Here is a 20,128-nt window from a genome sequence, read left to right on the forward strand (position 1 = left end):
CTTTAACCTAATCAGTAAAAAAAATAATACAAAACTGCCACGGTCCACTACTCTGTTTATAAAATTCTTGAATCTGCTGAAGTATGTCAACCAGTTTCTACATAAATCGATACGACACGCGACTAGTATTACCAGTCAGAATTCTCTTTTTTTTCTAATTGCAATATTTCTAATTTAATTAAGTACTCAGCCAAACAGCCATCTGACACAACATAAGCATAACATTGTAAAGAGTAAGTGTATGACATATATTTCCTTTCTAACGTGTAAATTATTTCTTTAGGTCAACATACATATGCTATCAATATGTTTGGTCCCGTTAAATAGATAATTAGTTTAGAATTTTAGTTCAGCAAACACGGGCACTAGTTTAAGCAAGAATATTATTATCTCAGTGTTTGTTGAATTGAAGCCATCCATCCGCGGCCTTGACCAATTGTCAATCGTTTTAAAATATAAATATTAATGAATATATTAGTGAGTCATCATCGGCAAATGGTCACCTTACACTCAAGAGTTTGTTGAATATAACATCGTTTAAACGTAGCTGATACTAGAGCTGTTTACATCACAAAACGTCTTATCCTGTTATAAAATATTTAAAGCTTATTATTAGTATGTCCTTAGGCTGAATGGCGCATTTGGATTCTTGTTAATCAAAGAATATTTGACCTTAGGGTCTTGTTGCTGATTCTGCTTTGGTTTTATTGCAATAACTTGTTTAATATTTCACACACACACACACACACACACACACACACACACACACACACACACACAGAGCGGTATGATGAGGCTTAATAATAACATGCAAAATATATTAACTGTATCTGGTTGAATTCTCTTACGCGGTAAGATTGGATGTTTGAAACTATGGCAACACATTAACAATCCGCAATGAAGTATAATTATTTTGCTTCTACAGTCTTGTGGCAAATGTCCTATGTGAATGACACTTGTAGCAATCGTTAAGCTTGTTGTACAGCTACTGTTTTCATATCACGTTGAAGATCAGAGGAGGCGATCGATCATACTGGTTTCATTTTCTAGTCATGAAAAATGCCATTAAAAATCTTGCTAACCAAGTACTAAGACTTTTACAAGTCTGGAAACTAAAGAAACAACAAACAGTTTTTAGAACGCATAATTTCAACAACGAAACCATCCAACGCGATGAATTGATAAAAGCTGTAACACTCGACAATTAAAACTGATGAAAATATGGTAACACTGGTTGCATGAGTGGAGTACCACGGCAATAACAAACAAACAAACAAAAAGAAAGAAATCATACGGATCCTGCTTTTATAGTATATATTATTTCACATTTCCGAACTACACAAGATGCCATTATCAGGCTCAATTTGAGTATAAAGCGTTCTTTTGTTCTTATATATTTTTTAATATAACTTCGCTTTTACTAATAAATGTAAAGTCTATGATAGAGCTTTATGAAAGAACCCCTAGTATTTCCAATATAGAATATTCAAATTAAATACACAGATTGCTCATTTAAATCCAAATAAATTTGCAATGCCTCCAACCACTTTTCCAATTCCGCCTGCTACAATGTCATAGGCGAATCCTGCTCCTTCCTTCACCACATCCCTAGCCAATTCACCGAAACCTTTGCTTTCCGTAACCGTTTGTCTTGCTTGGCTTCTATCCTCGACGATAGTGTCTCGAAGCTTTCGTACAGATTTTGCAGTAACCTCCTGCATATTCCTTTTATATTCTTCTTGAATTTTCTGCTTTTCCGCTCGCTCTTTCTCCAGTTTTTCTTCTATTGACTTCAATTTTTTCTGTTGTTTGTCCTCCAGTTTTCTTATCTCTGCTGCACGAGCTTCGTTCTGAAGTTTCGCTTTCTCTTTTAATTGCATCTCCTGCTCTAATTCCTCCTTTGCTTGTTGAAGTTTCTTTTCTAATTCATGTTCTCGTTCCTCAAATTGTTTTGCTTTGCCTTGATACTCATCCTCAAGCGACCTTTTTTTTTCTTCGAAGAGTTTGTTTACTTCTTGCTGAATTTTTGGGATGCGCTTTCTAAACGCTTCCTCTGCCGCCTTAAATTTCTCTTCCGAGTAATAGCCACCACCATTCCTTTCGATAATTTCTTCTATCAGCTTGATCAATTCCTTTATCTGCTTTTTAATTTCCTTCTTTTCAGCTCTACTCTCAATAGCAATTTTCTTTCCTCCAAATTTCAAGAACTTAGTTATGAATTCAATGGGAAGGGCAGAAATGCAATCGTCGGTCGTTGAACCTTTTCCCATGCTTGCTTTATGTGTGAAGACGACGATCACATATTGGTAGATACCCTCACCGAAGAAAGCGCAAAATTCATCTAAAGTGTCGATGTTTTCTTGAGTAAATCGGTCATCGCCCCGGATTACCAAGCAAATGACATGCGGACCAGGTGCCATTATGGCAGTGCATTTACAAAGCTCTTCAATTATTTCCTTCTTGTCTCGTTTTGTGTCCATAAGCCCTGGTGTATCTAGGACTACGATGTCCTTTCCGTCGGAACTCTTCCCTCGTCCAACTTGGCATTGAGTGGTATTGGATTGCATCTGCACACCCTCATTTTTGAAAAATTGGTATCCTAAAATTGCATTTCCAAGAGTGCTTTTTCCTGTTCCAGTTTTACCTATCAAAACAATTCTTCTTTCTTCGTTTCTTTGGTACTTATCAACTTCCGTGTAAATGTCATCAGATCCTCCTGCAAAATAAATAATTTGACACAGTATTTAGCCATCACCGTTCCATTTTGCTATGATGATTATTTGTGTTACATGGAATATTTAGACTAATTCTCCTTTCTGAAAGTTTTGCTCAGGAGAAGAGCTTATGAGACAAGGAAAGGTCTATGAGAGAGTTCTCTTGGGAACAAGATCTGCATTGTGGGTTTGTAATATCGCATGAAAATTTATAAGTATGTTGTGTTAGTGACATTTGGACGTTATGATAAGATTCGTAAACTGGCTGTTTACATTTTCTTATCATCAATAATTTGTTTGGTTTTCTTTATCATTAAGTTTGCATGTTACATAATTGAAACACCGTTCTCTGTTATAAGAAAACCACTTGTTTTTGTGATGTATAAGACCCAGTACCTATGACAAACTTAACCACTTTTCTACCTGTCGATATAATTCGTATATCCTTAATGATGCAAATCCATAGAATGCTTCCATTTTAAAAGATGCAAACTTAACCCATAAAATGAGACAAATATGCTTTCTCCTTGCAAACTAAGCCTTGATATAAAACAAACACAATGCCAACCTTCAAAAACACCCTTACACTGAGAAAAATATAACGTGAGCCTGCATACACACCCTTAAAATGAGAAAATATAACGTGAGTCTGCAAACACACCCTTAAAATGAAACAAGTATAACGTGAGCCTGCAAAACACACCCTTTAAATAAGACAATATAATGTCACTTTGCAAACTCGGCCTTAAAATTGGGCAACCATATTGTCACATTGTAGTCTATTCCACTACCCTTCCAAATAATAATAACGTGATTATATTCTTTGACTCTATAACTTCATATATTAATTAACAATTATGATACATTCAATCACATACTAATCGTAAGTGACAAAGGTCTGCTCGATTTTGCTTTGATGCTGATTTCGGTCTCATGAAAAGATGATTTCATTCTTAAAGGATACATATTATCCCTTTAATTATATATTTCACACTCAACGTATACTAATGAATAATATTCTGTATAGTAACAACAACAATTATTATTATTAGTAGTAGTAGTAGTAGCATTGACATTTCTATAAAACAGTCGTAGGAACATCATAATGGTTTGCTATTGCAATTAATTTAACAAGATCATAGCTGCATTTAGATAAAGTTCGGTTGATGTCATAATTTGATCATCTGTTATTAAATTAAACTGTACAAAAATATCTTCTTTCTCACCATATGATTTCGAGCCCGGCTGCCCCATGGTACAGAATAAAGTGGAGATTTGTTCGACTGAAATATAAGTGGGAAATGTATAAATGTATTAGTGACATAAAGGGTATCTTTGCATGTTTCAAATTATTAAGAGCTCCATCACCATGTGTGTGTGTGTGTGTGTGTGTGTGTGTGCATCCATTCAAGACAGAAAAATCTGAGGGAGATAACTCTTACGCTCTCCTTGATTCGCAGGTACTTAGGTCCTATGTTTCAAGAAGGTCTTTCCTAAAAATTTGACAGTAAACGACTTTTATAGTCTTTTTGTACCAATCTGAACTTGGGCATTTTGAGACCAATTGTAACTCATTAGTCCCTTGAAAAATAGAGTGACAACGGCAAAGATTTTGTGCCACATTGTACTATATACGAGTATTATACATAGTGGGACTGTCGAAGACCATTTTGTGTATATAGACGTGAAAAACACTTCATTTATGTCCAGGTGATTGAACATTTTACTACCTATATTAAATTATTTTCAACCAATAGTTTAATATTTTAATACAAGTGACGGGATGTAAATGACAACGACGCACGCTCCCGTTTTATGTTGTCATGTAAAAAGTGCCATTTTATCCCAGGTGTTCATTAATTACAGGCTTTCATAAACTCAATATCAAGTAACATTAATCTTCATAATATTTCTTTATGTTAATTTTGCTTCATCTACAGTGTCTGTACACTAGAGTTTTACAAGAATGCTCAATCAATTCCCTTTGCAATACTATACTTAATAAATGGCATACGATCAATAATGAGTAGAGAAAATTATTACAAGAAAATTATACCAGGTCTCAAATATAAGTCATGCATATGGCTGTAAAATTTGTATTACTATATCGACTATAGTATTTTATTATTCCTGATCAAACCCCCATATAATATGTTATACAATTAGCAGAGTTTATTTAATTGTTAAACAGGCATTGGAAAAGACATTGTCCCGGTGAATAGCTTAAATAAGTCTCGGTAGCTCCTGTTTCACTTAAAATATGTGGATAAATCTTTTCTATGCCATTTCGCATCAACAGGATAATAACAAAAGATAACATGAAAATGTTACAATTAATATTTTATACTTTAAAATTACATTAATTTTTCGAAGGTATTGACACATACATACTGTTCATAATTGATATTTATTTTGTTTCGTAATGGCTTTCATTTATTCCTTCTTTCTTTATTTCGTGTACAAAAAAATATGTACCCAAAATTATTGCATTGATTTTACACACCCGATATATTAACCACCTACAGTTGTTTTCCTCGGAGTCTCTTGTTTGGAAAACATCAATGTACCGATTGCAATCGATTGTCATCAGTGAAATACATATTGACAAAACTGACAAAGTAAATTACACTAAACTATGCCAAGTTGGTATGGTAATTAAGAAAGGTTCCATGGACGAGTTGTTCACAAGAATGCTTACCTCTAAATTATATTAACGGTTTAATAAAATAAAAACAAATTTATCGATTGCTATGATATTTTGGAAATAGGAGTACACTTGGGAGGACCTTAAAGGAAGACTTAACACGCATGACGACTTGGTGGGTTAGTTATTAATATATGTTCATGGGATGTTGCACTCTATTCTCCAAACTGGGTGGTGTATGATTGTTTTTGCTTACAATCTCGAATTATATAGGGTAAACCTTTCAAAATATGGTACATTCTTTTGTTTCGTGAAAAAGTTTTGTTATTTGGTGTCGCATTTTTTAGAGAACTAGATGTTCAATGCAATGACATTCAGTTAAGTAACCAAATCAATCAATGGATCAATTATGGACGAAACTGTCCGACGACACTGCACAATTTACATTCTGAAAACTATATATCAGCATGAAAATAACCGTGATAATAAGACTTAAATCTATGTGGATATTGCACATTAAGAAGACAGTCTTTCTGAATTCGTAATTCGAAAAATAAATACCATTGGAACAAATCTTATGTTACGTGTTTAGGTTTGATGAAACAGTAACACAAGAAAGAGTGAAAACAACAAGCTTTAAAAAAATTTAACAAACAATCTATTTCCTTGGAAATACTTTGCAAAATTTAAACAAATAAGAACTTACGGTTTTAAGAATCAAATCCAAAAAATAATCCAAGAATAATCTACCAATAAAATTTTAGAAGACCTAATAATGAAATGTTCTAATGAATTCAAGTTCCAAACGAAAAATCCAAGATGGAAGGCGATGGCGTATGCTATATCCTGTACAGTGCTGTTGTCTACAGTTCCTTTTAGAAAGACAAGAAATAACACTCCGGTGTTGGAAATCCGAATAAACGTTTTAAGAATGTCTTTGTTCAAGAATTCTGTATGAGCATCCAAAATATTTCCAGAGAAACGAATTAATCTTTTAGAATCCAAAATAATCTGAAGAACAATTAACATATATCTCGAAAACTGGATACAACAGAAGAAAACGACTTGACATCAAGTGTTTCAAGCCCAGGGTGATTAAATTCTTCATAAACAAAGGTATAAAACCTGAATACTGCGCAAAACAGATGCCCAGATGAGGATCACGTAATCATGTTTACATCACGTACTCTCAACGTGGCCTTGACAAAAACCATTAATTTTACTCTATGAATATAATAAAAATTTCTTTACTTCACTAAAATCTATTTACACGTCAGGGGTCATGCATCCAGCCTCGATCTCACCCTTATCATTTCCACAATAAAAATAAATTTAGAAAAACTTGTTCACGTCACTGTTACTAACTTTGAGTTAAGGTTGGGAACTAGGTCAGGTTTAAGTGTTTACAAATGAACAGTCAAGGTCAAACTATTTCTGGAAAAAAATCCAAATCATGCAAACAAGATAATATTGCAATAGCATGTAATAGAATAAAATAATTTCAAGCTGACAAACAAACAATAAAATTAAAATAAATATAAATTAAATCAGATATACGTAACACTTCCCCCATAAAGAAAAAGAAAGATTCATATGATAAAGCTTTCTTTTTACAATAGATTAATTACACATGAGGCTAAAAAGAACTCTTATAAATACACACAGTATACAAGAAATAATACATTGTTATGCACGAGAAAGTGCATCTGCTATTAAAATTTATCTTTTCCCTTGATGTACATGATGTCAATATTATATTCATGTAGCAACAAACTCGACCTTAGTAGTCATTGATTTTTAATTTTCATCTTGCAGATGAAAGTAAGGGGGTTGTCTTCACTAAACACAATAATCGAAGAAGGAGCTGAACTAATGTAAACTTCAAAATGTTGTAATGTCAATACCAAAGTCAAACATTCCTTCTCGATTGGTGAATACTTTCTTTGGGGCTTATTTAATTTCTTAGAAAAAAGCACACTGGATGATCAATACCATTTTTGTCTTCTTGAATCAAAACTGCTCCAACCCCAACATCACTTGCATCAACAGACAATTTGAATGATTGGCTGAAATTTGGAGCTGTAAGAACTAGTCAAAAGCCTTCTGACATTTTTAGTCCAAAGGAACTTGTTTTTCTTACTCAATAAATGTGTCAGAGGTTCAGCAATTATAGAATCATTGGAACAAAATTTCCTATAGTATCCGGCTATACCTAAACATCGCATCAGTTGCTTTTTATTTACAGGTACAGGGAAGTCAGAGATAGCCTTTACCTTAGTATATTGGTTTAACTTGTCCAGGTCCCACGATATGTCCTAGAAAAGTTACACTAGCACGGCAGAACTCACGTTTGGATAAATTAATTCTCAAACTTGCATCTGTGAGTCTGTCAAAGAATTTCCGAATTGTTGCTAAATGTTCTTTCCATTTGTTATTGTAGATGATGACATCATCGATGTAAGCATCACAATTGTCTAGACCAGAGAAAGTAATCAGTAATCATATTCATAAGGCGTTGAAAAGTACCTGGCGACCCTTTCATGCCAAACGGCATTACATTATATTGGTAAAGTCCATCTGGAGTCACGAATGCTGAAAGCTCCATTGCTCTTTCCGTTAGTGGAATTTGACAAAATCCTTTCAGAAGGTCAAATTTGGTGACATACTTGGCATTTCTGATCTTACCAATACAGCCATCGATTCTAGTTAATGGAAATGAATCTGTTTTTGTCACACTGTTCACATTCCTATATTCAGTGCACATACGGAAAGTTTTATCTGGTTTTGGAACAAAAATGCATGGTGAAGTCCAGCCACTTTTACTGGGCTCAATAAAATCATTCTCCAGAAAATACTGAATTTCTTTTGTCAAGTATTCCTGTTTGAGGGGGTTGGAATTTACAATTTCAACGTCATGACAAAGTTTCTTTTTGCAGGAACATCTGAAAATAAGTGCTCATATTCAAATAATAACTGCTCAAGTTCATTTCTTTTTTACTCTTGCTAATGTGAAAGTTTCTGGTCCAGATCTTTCATAATTTCTGAATTTCGAAGATTTGTTATTCCTCCATTATCAATATAATCCGATGATATTCCTTCACACAGAACTTCACTGAGTGGAACAGATGCAACTAAATTAATTGCATGTTTAACCTGGCTATATCTTTCAATATGCTAGTACTTCTATAATTTATTTAGATCAAAGGAACACTAATTTTATAATTTAACTCATTCATTTTCTTTTTAACTTTGTAAGGGTCGTAATATCTAATCTGAAGAAAAATTTGAACAATGAGCAAGAGAGAGAGACAGAACCCCATTATTACCAGACTCACAAGTTCTCTACACTGTAGTTCTGTCAAACCATAATTTCACTTTTTACTTGAATTGCAGGATGCCAAATTCAAGCATAATAGGCTGGAAAGTTCCAGACCTAAGATTTTCCCCTTGACCCGATTGAACAGATTTGGTAATGCCAAATTGAGTACAAAACTTTATCAAAGCTTTTACTATGTTGTAGATTCAATATTCTTCAAAGGAACTTCCTCTGGAAACCTTGTTGACGCATGCATAAATTTAAACAGGTATTGGATACCTGACTTGGTCTTAGGTAAGGGACCAACACAATCTACCATAATTCTACTGTTCGTCAAAGGCAGTAATAGGTTGTAGAAGAGCCTTCGGTATTTTCTGATTGGGTTTTCCTACCATTTGACAGGTATGACAACATCTACAGTATTTACAAGCATAACTTTTGATTTTAGACCAATAGAAGTGAGTCAAGATCTTGTGATAAATCTTATTAATCCCTAAATAACCAGCAAAGGGAGTTTCATGGGTTAGACTAAGTATTTCCTGTCTATAAGGTTTTGAAACTACAATTTGATAGCTCACTGACCACTCATCACCAGCAGGTACCTAGGGAGGTCTCCATGTTCTCATCAGAATTCCATTTTTAATGAAATAACCTACAGGAACTTCAGTGGCTTCAGTTTCACTAATGGCCCTTTGAAAGAAACAGGAGATCTCATGATCTTTTTCTTGTTCGACGACAAGTGGTTGTCCTTTGTCACTCTGATTAGAATAAAGAAAATGAGTAGTTAAAAGAGGATCAATGTGATCAATACCTTATGATTGAGCCAAACAAGGAGTGAAAGTGACCTCATCAAAAGCCTGACCAATACATGTGTCAGCTAAAGGAATACTTTCCTTATCAACATCATTCTCGAGAGCTTTTTTGCATAGGTCTGATAACTGCACAAGCTGGGAATAAATCAGGGAATTATTTTGAAATTGGATTGACTTTTTGATCAAAGCAAGTCTTGTCAGTTACATGTGTATTAACAACAACATTGTCTCCAGTTAGGTCGTTGCCTAGTAATAAACGAATTCCCTCAACGGGTAAGACATACACTGTGCCGACTGTCATGGGTCCTGAGACTAAGTCTGATGACAAATTTACACAATGGTGAGGAAAATTAACAAAGCCGCATTCTGCACTTTGAATAAGAACACTCTCATTAGAAGACGACTTCTCAGAAAAAGACAAAGTACCTGACAATAAAAGACTCTAAGAAGCTCCTGTGTCCCTTAAAATTTTAATAGGGATGTGATTGGCCGAATAATCCAAGAGTGATATAGAACCCTTCGATATGAATGGTTCATAATTCTCTAAAATCAGACCGACGGTTTATTAGACCCAACAAATGTATTGCTTTCAATACATGACCGTGACCTTGACCTCTTAGAAATAAGAGCATTTGGAATAGGTCTGTCTTGACTCTGATGACAACTTTCAATTTGTTGCAATCAGAAAGAACGTGTTTTCTTTTTCTTGCAATAGGTACACGTAAGAAGAGACAAGGATTTTGAATCAAGCTTATCAGAGGTTTGATTTTTAGAAGTTGTGCCAGTTTGAATTTTAGAAAGGCTTGTATTAATCTGAAATACCTTTCTGCCAGAAGACTGATGAGCGGAAGTCTTATTTAAAAAAGGTACTTGATGAGTTAAAGGATGCTCATCAGCAGCTCGAGCAGCATTTTCCAAAGGTTTCGATCTTATGCCCGTCAAGACAAGTCTTTATGTCATTGTGGACACAGTTTTTGGAATCTTCAAGTGATACATGTTGCTTGAAACTTTGATAATCTCGTTCAACTTTCTTGGATTAGCACCAGCTATCAAATAACTGCCCTTTTTATCTAGCATATTCGACATTAGTTTGTCCAGTTTCTTTTATATAGATTCGGAATTTTTGCCGATAAGCTTCAAGGTCTAACTCATAACCCTTTAAGATGCATTTCTTAACCACATCATAGTTATCACTTTGGTGAACTGACAGTGAATTGTAAATATCACTAGCCTTACCAGTGAGCCATTTCAAATTTTCAGCAATATTTTCAAAACGATTAAAATATGTGTCTACTTATTTTTCTCTGAAAGGGGGAACTAACCTAATGAACTTTGCAAGATCAAAACTTAACTTTTGATGTGAAGTATGAATGTACTTTTAACTTGCCAGCTCCATTTCGTTCATTCTACATTGATATTCCCTTTCTTTCTCTCTTTCTTCCTTATTTATCTGTTTTTCTCGTAACTGTATTTACATCTGTTTTTCTTGTAACTGCATTTGCATGTTTTTCTTTCTCTCTTTCCTCTCTCTCTCTCATATTGTAACTGTATTTGTTTTTCTTGTAACTGCATTTGTCTTTTTTTTCTCACTTTCTTCCAAATGAATTTGTTTTTCTTTTTTATTTTTCTGAAGTTCCAGCGTCCTCAACTCCAGTTGCATCTTGCATTTTAATTTCAATGCCTTTACTTTTGTGCCAGAGTCTGATAAAGACTTACTGATCGAAACCAAAGCACTTTTATCCAAAACATTATTTTCTACCAAGTACTTGACCACAATATTTGTTATATCTTGCTTCGTTAAGGAAGCCTTTACCTAAGAAAGTTCATATTTTCTGGTAAGTTGAATTAATTCATCTTTTTTAAAAAGGTCCAATTGTACCTGGTAGGATTTGAAAGAAATATTTCCACCTTTGATGACATTTTTAAAAAATCTTGCCGATTTCACTGAAGATTTAAAACCTAGGGGAATACAAATTTCCAAAAACAATGTTTTCTGAAACATTCTAACCAAAATTCGAAATAATCCCTGACGAGCCCCCAGTTCTTATGTTACGTGTTTAGGCTCGAAGAAACAGTAACATAAGAAAGAGTGAATCCAACAAGCTTTAAAAAAATTAACAAATAATTTATTTCCCTGGAAAAACAATTTTAGAAGTCCTAATAATGAAATGTTCTAATGAATTCAAGTTCGAGTCCCGACGAAGAATCCAAGATGAAAGACTATGGCGTATGCTATATCCTGTACAGTGCTGTTGTCTACAGTTCCTTATAGAAACACAAGAAATAGAAAATCTCGTTTGTGTGTGTGATTTGGATTTGAACGTAGCTTTATCAATTGTTCAGTCATATCGTTACGATGTCTGTAAGGGTCTCAAGTGCATAATATTCATCTTTCATATTGAATATGTGTCGAGTTCAACAGGTTTGGATGAAACCGGCAAAGTTTAAAATTCGGTGGGGTTTTATATTTTCTAACAATATCAAGGAGAGGATGATACCCCAAGCGATAGAAAACAAACGTTAGAAAATTATTGACTAAATCTCATTCAAGTTGCAGAAACTAATAATTAATACGTAACAATCATTATTTCATGTGTACAAATTGTGCGAAAATAGTAAGCGTTAGATCAATATTATTTTCATTTTTACCTGATCTACTATCGAGCTGACAGAGATTATCGTTAATCTGAATTTTGTTGTATATTTTTGAGGTCATAGCTTTTTTTGACGAATTAATCGAACATTAAACTTATCGAAAATGTTCACATTTTACTCTCTTATCAAGTTTATATTTACTAATTTTAATGCAATTTCCGAATTTTTTTGTTTGCAAATTATCATCATCCTCCCAAAACCAACAACACGCACACGCATACATACATAAATCCATACAAACATTCTTGTATTTGGCTCACATCGAGGACTCGGGTAAGAAACTCCCTACAAAGGATATTTGTTCTAGCTATCCTGCAGTGAAAATGTATAGCAAATCGAGTAGAATATTACAGTATGACTAATTATATGGAATGCAAGCGATGACGCACACTTTTACACAAATAGACTGTACCGTCATTTCGAAGTAAGAGCGCGCATACATACTGGCCAAAACATGTATGCTGCAGACAACGGGACGTTCTGAAGATTTGGGACTCCCAGTATCTTGCAAAATGAAAATGAAGTATACATTACTATGCCTTGTATTAATGGTTCAGACTCAGATTTAATTGTCATTTGTTTGTTTTTTTCATTCTGAATATATCCTTGACCCATTAATTTTCTTTCCCGTTTTCTCTTATGAATGTGTTTTGTGGAAGTTGTTTGTTTCCTACATCAAAATGGAATATTTCTTGCTTCCGTTACGTTATTGATTACATTTGTATTTTCTCCTATCACATTTGGCACCTATCATTATCGATGTCTGCTTGTTAATCATTTCGTCCGTCCAAACAAACTCGTAATATCCGCTACCTGGGAAAATGTAAACCTTCCCACTAGTTTGTGGCAGTTTGAACAAAAGCATTTGTTGTTGTAACAATGTTCTACAGCTAGCTATACACAGTTTCACACGATCACTGTCGGCGATTCGAGTCGAGTCGGCGATTCTTGTCAAGTTTCGTATCATTGATGTTTCAGTTTGGGTTTTAGAAGCATTGAAGGTAACAAAAACCTTAAAGATTGCAAGAATATATTCAATAAAATCTGTTTTACCTATTATTTCTTGTTTTCTGACGTAGACTTGAAAATTGTTCAGATTTTAATCAGGTCAGATCAGAGGAACTCAATTTTTCCGGTACCTTCTGTTCAACCTGCTAAGAGATTTCGGTAAGGTTGAATATAAAAAAATCCAGTAAAAATATAACCCGAATAGTACCTCTGAAAGTAACAAACAAACATTTTGTTCGGTATTTTAATTTCGGTTTAGTATCTTTCCGTCTTTAACTCCGTTTTAACGTTCGTTACAAACTCTAAACCTTATTATCGATTAAGAATGAATTATGTTAATATTAAAAACATCCCGTACAAGGATGTACGCAAGGTGTCTAATATGAATACTACTATCACTACTACAATAATGATAATAATATGAATTTTTCATTTCTTCTGTGTCAATGCGTTGCTTCTTTCTAATCTGTGGACATGTAAAACCTTATTGGTCATGTTCTAGTTCTACAGCGTCAATAACCAAAATAAGTTGGATTGTGTACCTTTTATATTTCTACATCTTACATTAAGAATTTTCAAATAAGAACAGTTGAAATCTACAAAATTCATATGACAATAAATATTTGACTTAAATATGAATACGTCACTTTAAAAACACTGATATAATATTATTTATATTACCCTTCACGACAAAACCGACTTTATGCCTACCCCCACCCTATTTTGTTCAGTTATACGTTCACAATCAATGAACAGGATAAGCTTACACTCCAAAATTATGACACTTAGTGCCCAAATCATTCCAATGATTAATTACAAACATATCAAGTGTAAGCCTACTTTAGTGGAGTCGGTTTTGCTGTTCCCTGTTGTCAGAGGGATGTACAATAAGCAGAATGCGCATGCCCGCATGTTGTAAGAGACAATTAATAGAGACAGGGGCCACAGTGGCTCAGTAATTGGTGCTCTCAACTTGTGACAGAAGGGTACAGGTTCGAGTAGTACCATTATATTAGCTCAGATTTGCTACTAATGTACGTCCTTGAGAAAGGCACTTTATTTAAATTGCCTCGGCACTAAATAACCTAGTTGTGTTACTGTGTCGAAAAGCACCAAACACAATAAAAACAATTGTTGCTTTGGAAAATATGGTTTGCCAATGCTGTAAAAAATGAGTCGAAGATGCAATCCATCTCTGCACCAATGACTCCTCCTAAATAGTTGTTTGTGAAACATAACATTCTTTGTAGTACAGTCCACCCATATTAAAACCACCAAGCAAGGTTGTCATAGTAACGAATATGTTGTTTTGAAAGATAATTTCTTTAATTTAAAAACCGGTCTTGGCTTAGTGTTTGACAACCAAGTAGCAGTGTAAAGAATGACTCAGAAATGGAACTCTGAATTATACTGTATATATATCTGATATTGGCGTAATTAGTTTTAAGTCTCATATACATTTTCTACATATTTAATTCGATTTCTAATAATGACATGTTATTGTCTGAGTCAGAACCAAACTATTCCGTAAGATACACATAACATATATAATCCAACGCGTTTCATCTCATCAATTTTAGATAGAACTCGAACAATATGTAGGCATGACTGCACAAATTACTCTCAAGTATAGGCTTGCCTTTTCCGTGTATGAATGGCCATTTTGTTTACATCAGTCTTGTGACTCAGATGAATTAAAATTTAAAACTTTCATTTGCATGCATGAATATTCATTTTGGATACACGATTGTTGTGCCATTGGTGATCTGCTATTTCAGTATTGTGGACTGAATGCATGTGTATATGAGTCGGCGTAGACGTTGAACAAACTTGTGTGTACGTGTGCGACTTTGACAGGTGTGTTTGGAATAGAAACCACCCGTCTCCGACGATTAACCACCAGGGTGACTTCTTTCAAGGCGTGATAGATGCACAAAAAAACGAAGCTCCCACAAATGGTTATATAATGTGTTGTTAGCCTGATAGTTTAAGGTTATATATATATATATATATATATATATATATATATATATATATATATATATATATATATATATATATATATATATACATTTTATTATTAACCCAAATAATAGTATTATTATCATATAGAACATATTATCTTGTATCAGTTCTTTAAAGAAATTTTAACAAAAATCAATTATTCAGGTCAGGTATAAAAGGAACTTGATTTTGGACAAGGTCAAGTCGAAAACACAATTATCCAAAGTATATAAAAAATTTTAAAAATAACTAAAAAACAGTGCAAATTAAGTATACATAACAAAGATTTGTTCAAAATGGTAAAAGCAAACAAACCGGGTGGAATTAATTGTATCTTCCAATATCAACATGTAGCCAACCGGCTCAGAACAAAGAGGCAATATGTCTACTTTTAAACTTTTATTGTTTGTCTTCGCAAGATTATCAAATTATAATTTGATCTCCAACTGTAACGCCTTTAGGCCATTCCGACAATTAATAATACATGCGACTACTTTCTTTAAGAGAATATTCGCAGCCTGTATTCATTTAGAAGTACTAGAAAACAATTCTAGACTACTCGCCGTGGAAGTTGGGTCGAAATTTTATATGTACAGGACAAATATTTATGAAGAAGTTTCTGGCGCGAAATCTTACGCAATTCGTGTAATATGAACTCATATTTATCGTTGCATGGGATGGTCACAACACGTATTTGGTCAAGCTACTGTTTGATGGTGTCGAAGTTAGAATGAGAAAGAAACAATCTCCAAAATATGACCAAAGACGCATCTTAACACACATCAGGCCGACAGTAATGCATATAATATATATGTTTACTTGTCCACACGCTAAAAGAAAGTATATCGACGATACATGTATAAATCACCCACCACATACTTGCTAATACGTCTATCTTACCGTTTCCAACTTACCTTAAGAAGATCTATTCCTTGAGAAAATACTAAATGGTGGTTTCTTTGTGACCTTCAGACAGTATCTTAACGACAACATGCTCAAATTAAAATGCAATCAATGTCGCATGCGCATTGAAAGTTTGTATGGTAAATTATCCTGAAAATAGGTCGTGCTACATTTATATCCAGACTTTTACATAAAAGTCAGGCTTAGCTTAAAAGACCCCGATATCTAAACTTTACGCCAAATGTCTGTCCAACAACCTTTTGGATGAATAGGACTACATTAGTATTTTTCCATTTACTAGTTCCATTAACATTGGACCACTACTCATCTAGTGCATAATATTCTACTTTCTGTATCTTTTCCTTCAAACAAAACTATAATTATCATATAACACCTATGCTATCTTGCAGTGGTCCTTCGTAACTGCTCTAATGCAGTGTATTTACACGGAAGGGTTACTTTTGATAGCGTACATATCCCGTGACTAATATCTTAATTGTCTGTGACACTGTTTTATTTCCTTTAAAGTTTAATATAATAGAATCAACGCTGATTTAAGACAATCGTAACCCCTTTCTGAAAACAATACCAGATATATGATAAACAGCAACAGCATACAGATTTTTTTGTGGTTTTTTTCCTCTTTTTTTGTTGTTGTTGTTGTTGTTGTTTTGTTTCATTTTACGTCGGGTGGTTGTTTTATGCCAGATTTATTTTCATGTGTCTCTTTCTGTTAATAGAAGCTCCCGGGTGCGTCGTACGAGTTAAATATTTATAGCCGGTGCGGCGGTACAGAAAAGACGGTGTTGGAGGCAGGTACCGTAACGGTAAATTTAAATATACTTACACCAGATCTTCCAACAATGACAAGTAGAGCATGATATTTAATCCGGAGAGATGGCATAGCCCTTTTATGACTTGGATTATTAACTTCGCAATATTCAACACATAATATGATTAGAAGCAATAACGCTCCTTCTCACACTAAATATTACATACAACTGCTCAATTAGAGAAAATTATCGTAATGTATATTCCCGGAAACTAAATTTTGATGGTTGATGAAATACCACAGTGTGTATCTAAGCTTCACCCCACACACGCACTAGGTAGCAATCAAATGTGCGATGAAGAGATAACTTTATGATTCAGAAATATGTCTATTGCAAGCTATGACCAAACTTAGAACACAAAATATTGATAAAACGCACAGTATTTTATTTTGCAAGATAGTCATAATATTTGTTTGCTATATACCATGTCTGATTGCAGTTGGAGAAATTAGTCAACTGAGACAGTATCCATCCAAGTGCTGGGACACTGTGTAACACAAATTATGCAGAAATTAATGGATGCAGATTCTAGTTTTAAATACACGTTACTCAGCAAAAGAATTATTTTATAGCAGGGTTGTCCAACACAAACCATCGAGCCACAATACAGCCCGTCACCCTTTCATAACTTGTGCTGACTGGTAGTGAAAAAGGGAGGCCAAATTTATAAACGGCACTGTGAGTAAGAACAAAACTCAATGCTGTCCATCTCGCGAAACGGTTTGAGACCCCTGGTCTATTGACTTGAATAATAATAATCGAAGGTCAATCATAAAATTGTCAGCGCGAAAATATATCTTACCTTTCTAATTCACCAAATGGAGATTTGGTGTTAATCAAAAAGGAGACTCACAACTTCAACATTATACACACGTCCCAATGCATTTATAAATTGGTTGTACTTGAAAGGGAAACTAGCAACTTTTAAATCTACATCCAGTGTCTGCAGTATTAGTCTGAAGATCAAAACAAATGTCAGAATATTAGTCAGCTCTCTTTATGATTTCTAGGAAACGATAAATAACTTACTTAAAGACATGTCGTTGTTTGGGGTTTTTTTTTTGTTTTTTATAGTGGATGTGTTTTTTTGTTGGGGGGGGGACATTCTTTTTAAGTCAAATATTATTTAGATCACGGTCGTCAAACATACGGCTCCCAGGCCAGACTCGGGCACGCTAAAGGTTTCCTATATCTGGCCCGTCAACCGTTCGTAATTGTGTGCACTCACAGCAAACTGCAATGTGGTCGCTAACTCGAAAAGGTTGGACACCCCTGCATTAGGTATTGTAACATACGAATTAAAATAGTAAATACATAAATACAAAAGGAAGTAAGCTACAAAATCAAGCTTTATATATATATATATATATATATATATATATATATATATATATATATATATATATATATATATAATTGTTACTTCGTGCCGGGTCAGGAGATTATTAAAGGTATTTGATTTATTATCCCTTTTATGATGAAAAATATTTCCTTTACCTTTTCTGAATGCAGTATCAACATTTTTACTGATAAATAGAAAGGCATAGATACTAGTATTTATTGGAGATGCTGAAGCAAACAATCAAAGCAATCAACGAGCACAAAGTATGTGTTAGGTTTTGATAAATTTCATGACAATTTGTCGAATGACTAATTGTGTTAAAACTCCGATTGCATTAACTCTGATAGAGACTGCATACATAAAGTGTTAACTACATTGGCATAATCTGTTCCACTTTTTGTTTTGTTGGAAAAGACTTATAATAGAAAGTGGCTACTCGGGGACAAAATGAGATTTTGAAAATCTGCAAATAAATGAGATGTTAATGGGTTGATTTCGTGCTCGTAATTATGGTAAATGTTGGTGGGTAGTAATATAAACCATTACAATAAATATAAATTAAAAGTTCAATTAAATAGAGTGGTTTCGTGTCCGTAGAATAATGAAGTCAACCGAAACTCTTAGTGTAGCCATATAAGACCAAGCGTCTTTTCTTCATTATGTTGTAGAACTCTTAATGGCATGGTCTGTGTATATGTTCATTCCTCATTATGCTGTAGAACTCTAATAGTATGGTCTGCGTAAATGTTCATTCCTCATGATGTTGTAGAATTATTTATGGTATGGTCTTCGTAAATGTTCATTCCTCATTATGCTGTAGAACCCTTTATGGTATGGTCTCCGTAAATGTTCATTCCTCATGATGCTGTAGAACTCTAATAGTATGGTCTGCGTAAATGTTCATTCCTCATGATGTTGTAGAATTATTTATGGTATGGTCTTCGTAAATGTTCATTCCTCATGATGTTGTAGAATTATTTATGGTATGGTCTTCGTAAATGTTCATTCCTCATTATGCTGTAGAACCCTTTATGGTATGGTCTCCGTAAATGTTCATTCCTCATTATGCTGTAGAACTCTAATAGTATGGTCTGCGTAAATGTTCATTCCTCATGATGTTGTAGAATTATTTATGGTATGGTCTTCGTAAATGTTCATTCCTCATTATGCTGTAGAACCCTTTATGGTATGGTCTCCGTAAATGTTCATTCCTCATGATGCAGTAGAACTCTAATAGTATGGTCTACGTAAATGTTCATTCCTCATGATGTTGTAGAATTATTTATGGTATGGTCTCCGTAAATGTTCATTCCTCATTATGCTGTAGAACCCTTTATGGTATGGTCTCCGTAAATGTTCATTCCTCATGATGTTGTAGAATTATTTATGGTATGGTCTTCGTAAATGTTCATTCCTCATTATGCTGTAGAATCCTTTATGGTATGGTCTCCGTATATGTTCATTCCTCATGATGATGTAGAACTCTAATAGTATGGTCTACGTAAATGTTCATTCCTCATGATGCTGTAGAACTATTTATGGTATGGTCTCCGTAAATGTTCATTCCTCATGATGCTGTAGAACTCTAATAGTATGGTCTCCGTAAATGTTCATTCGTCGTGATGCTGTAAAACTCAAATAGTATGGTCTACGTAAATGTTCATTCCTCATGATGCTGTAGAACTATTTATGGTATGGTCTCCGTAAATGTTCATTCCTCATGATGCTGTAGAACTATTTATGGTATGGTCTCCGTAAATGTTCATTCCTCATGATGCTGTAGAACCCTTTATGGTATGGTCTCCGTAAATGTTCATTCCTCATGATGCTGTAGAACTCTAATAGTATGGTCTCCGTAAATGTTCATTCTCCATGATGCAGTAGAACTCTAATAGTA

The 20,128-nt window shown here is 34.1% G+C and overlaps 1 protein-coding gene across 1 annotated transcript in view; it reads right to left on the reverse strand.

The window, feature by feature from the left end:
• Positions 1-16,473, reverse strand: part of LOC149781692 (uncharacterized) — a 67,543-nt gene extending 51,070 nt beyond the window's left edge. Inside the window, exons 1-5 of the mRNA XM_089935002.1 lie at positions 16,068-16,473; positions 13,195-13,295; positions 9,277-9,432; positions 3,941-3,997; positions 1,511-2,716 (exon numbers count right to left, since the gene is read on the reverse strand). Coding sequence (XP_089791128.1) covers positions 1,511-2,716; positions 3,941-3,997; positions 9,277-9,292 — 1,279 coding nt within the window. The 5' untranslated portion in view covers positions 9,293-9,432; positions 13,195-13,295; positions 16,068-16,473. The remainder of the gene's footprint in view (positions 1-1,510; positions 2,717-3,940; positions 3,998-9,276; positions 9,433-13,194; positions 13,296-16,067) is intronic.
• Positions 16,474-20,128: the final 3,655 nt, after the last annotated feature.

Source organism: Sinohyriopsis cumingii, chromosome 15 (assembly GCF_028554795.1).
Source record: "Sinohyriopsis cumingii isolate HCF-2022 chromosome 15, ASM2855479v2, whole genome shotgun sequence".
NCBI classification, from domain to species: domain Eukaryota; kingdom Metazoa; phylum Mollusca; class Bivalvia; order Unionida; family Unionidae; genus Sinohyriopsis; species Sinohyriopsis cumingii.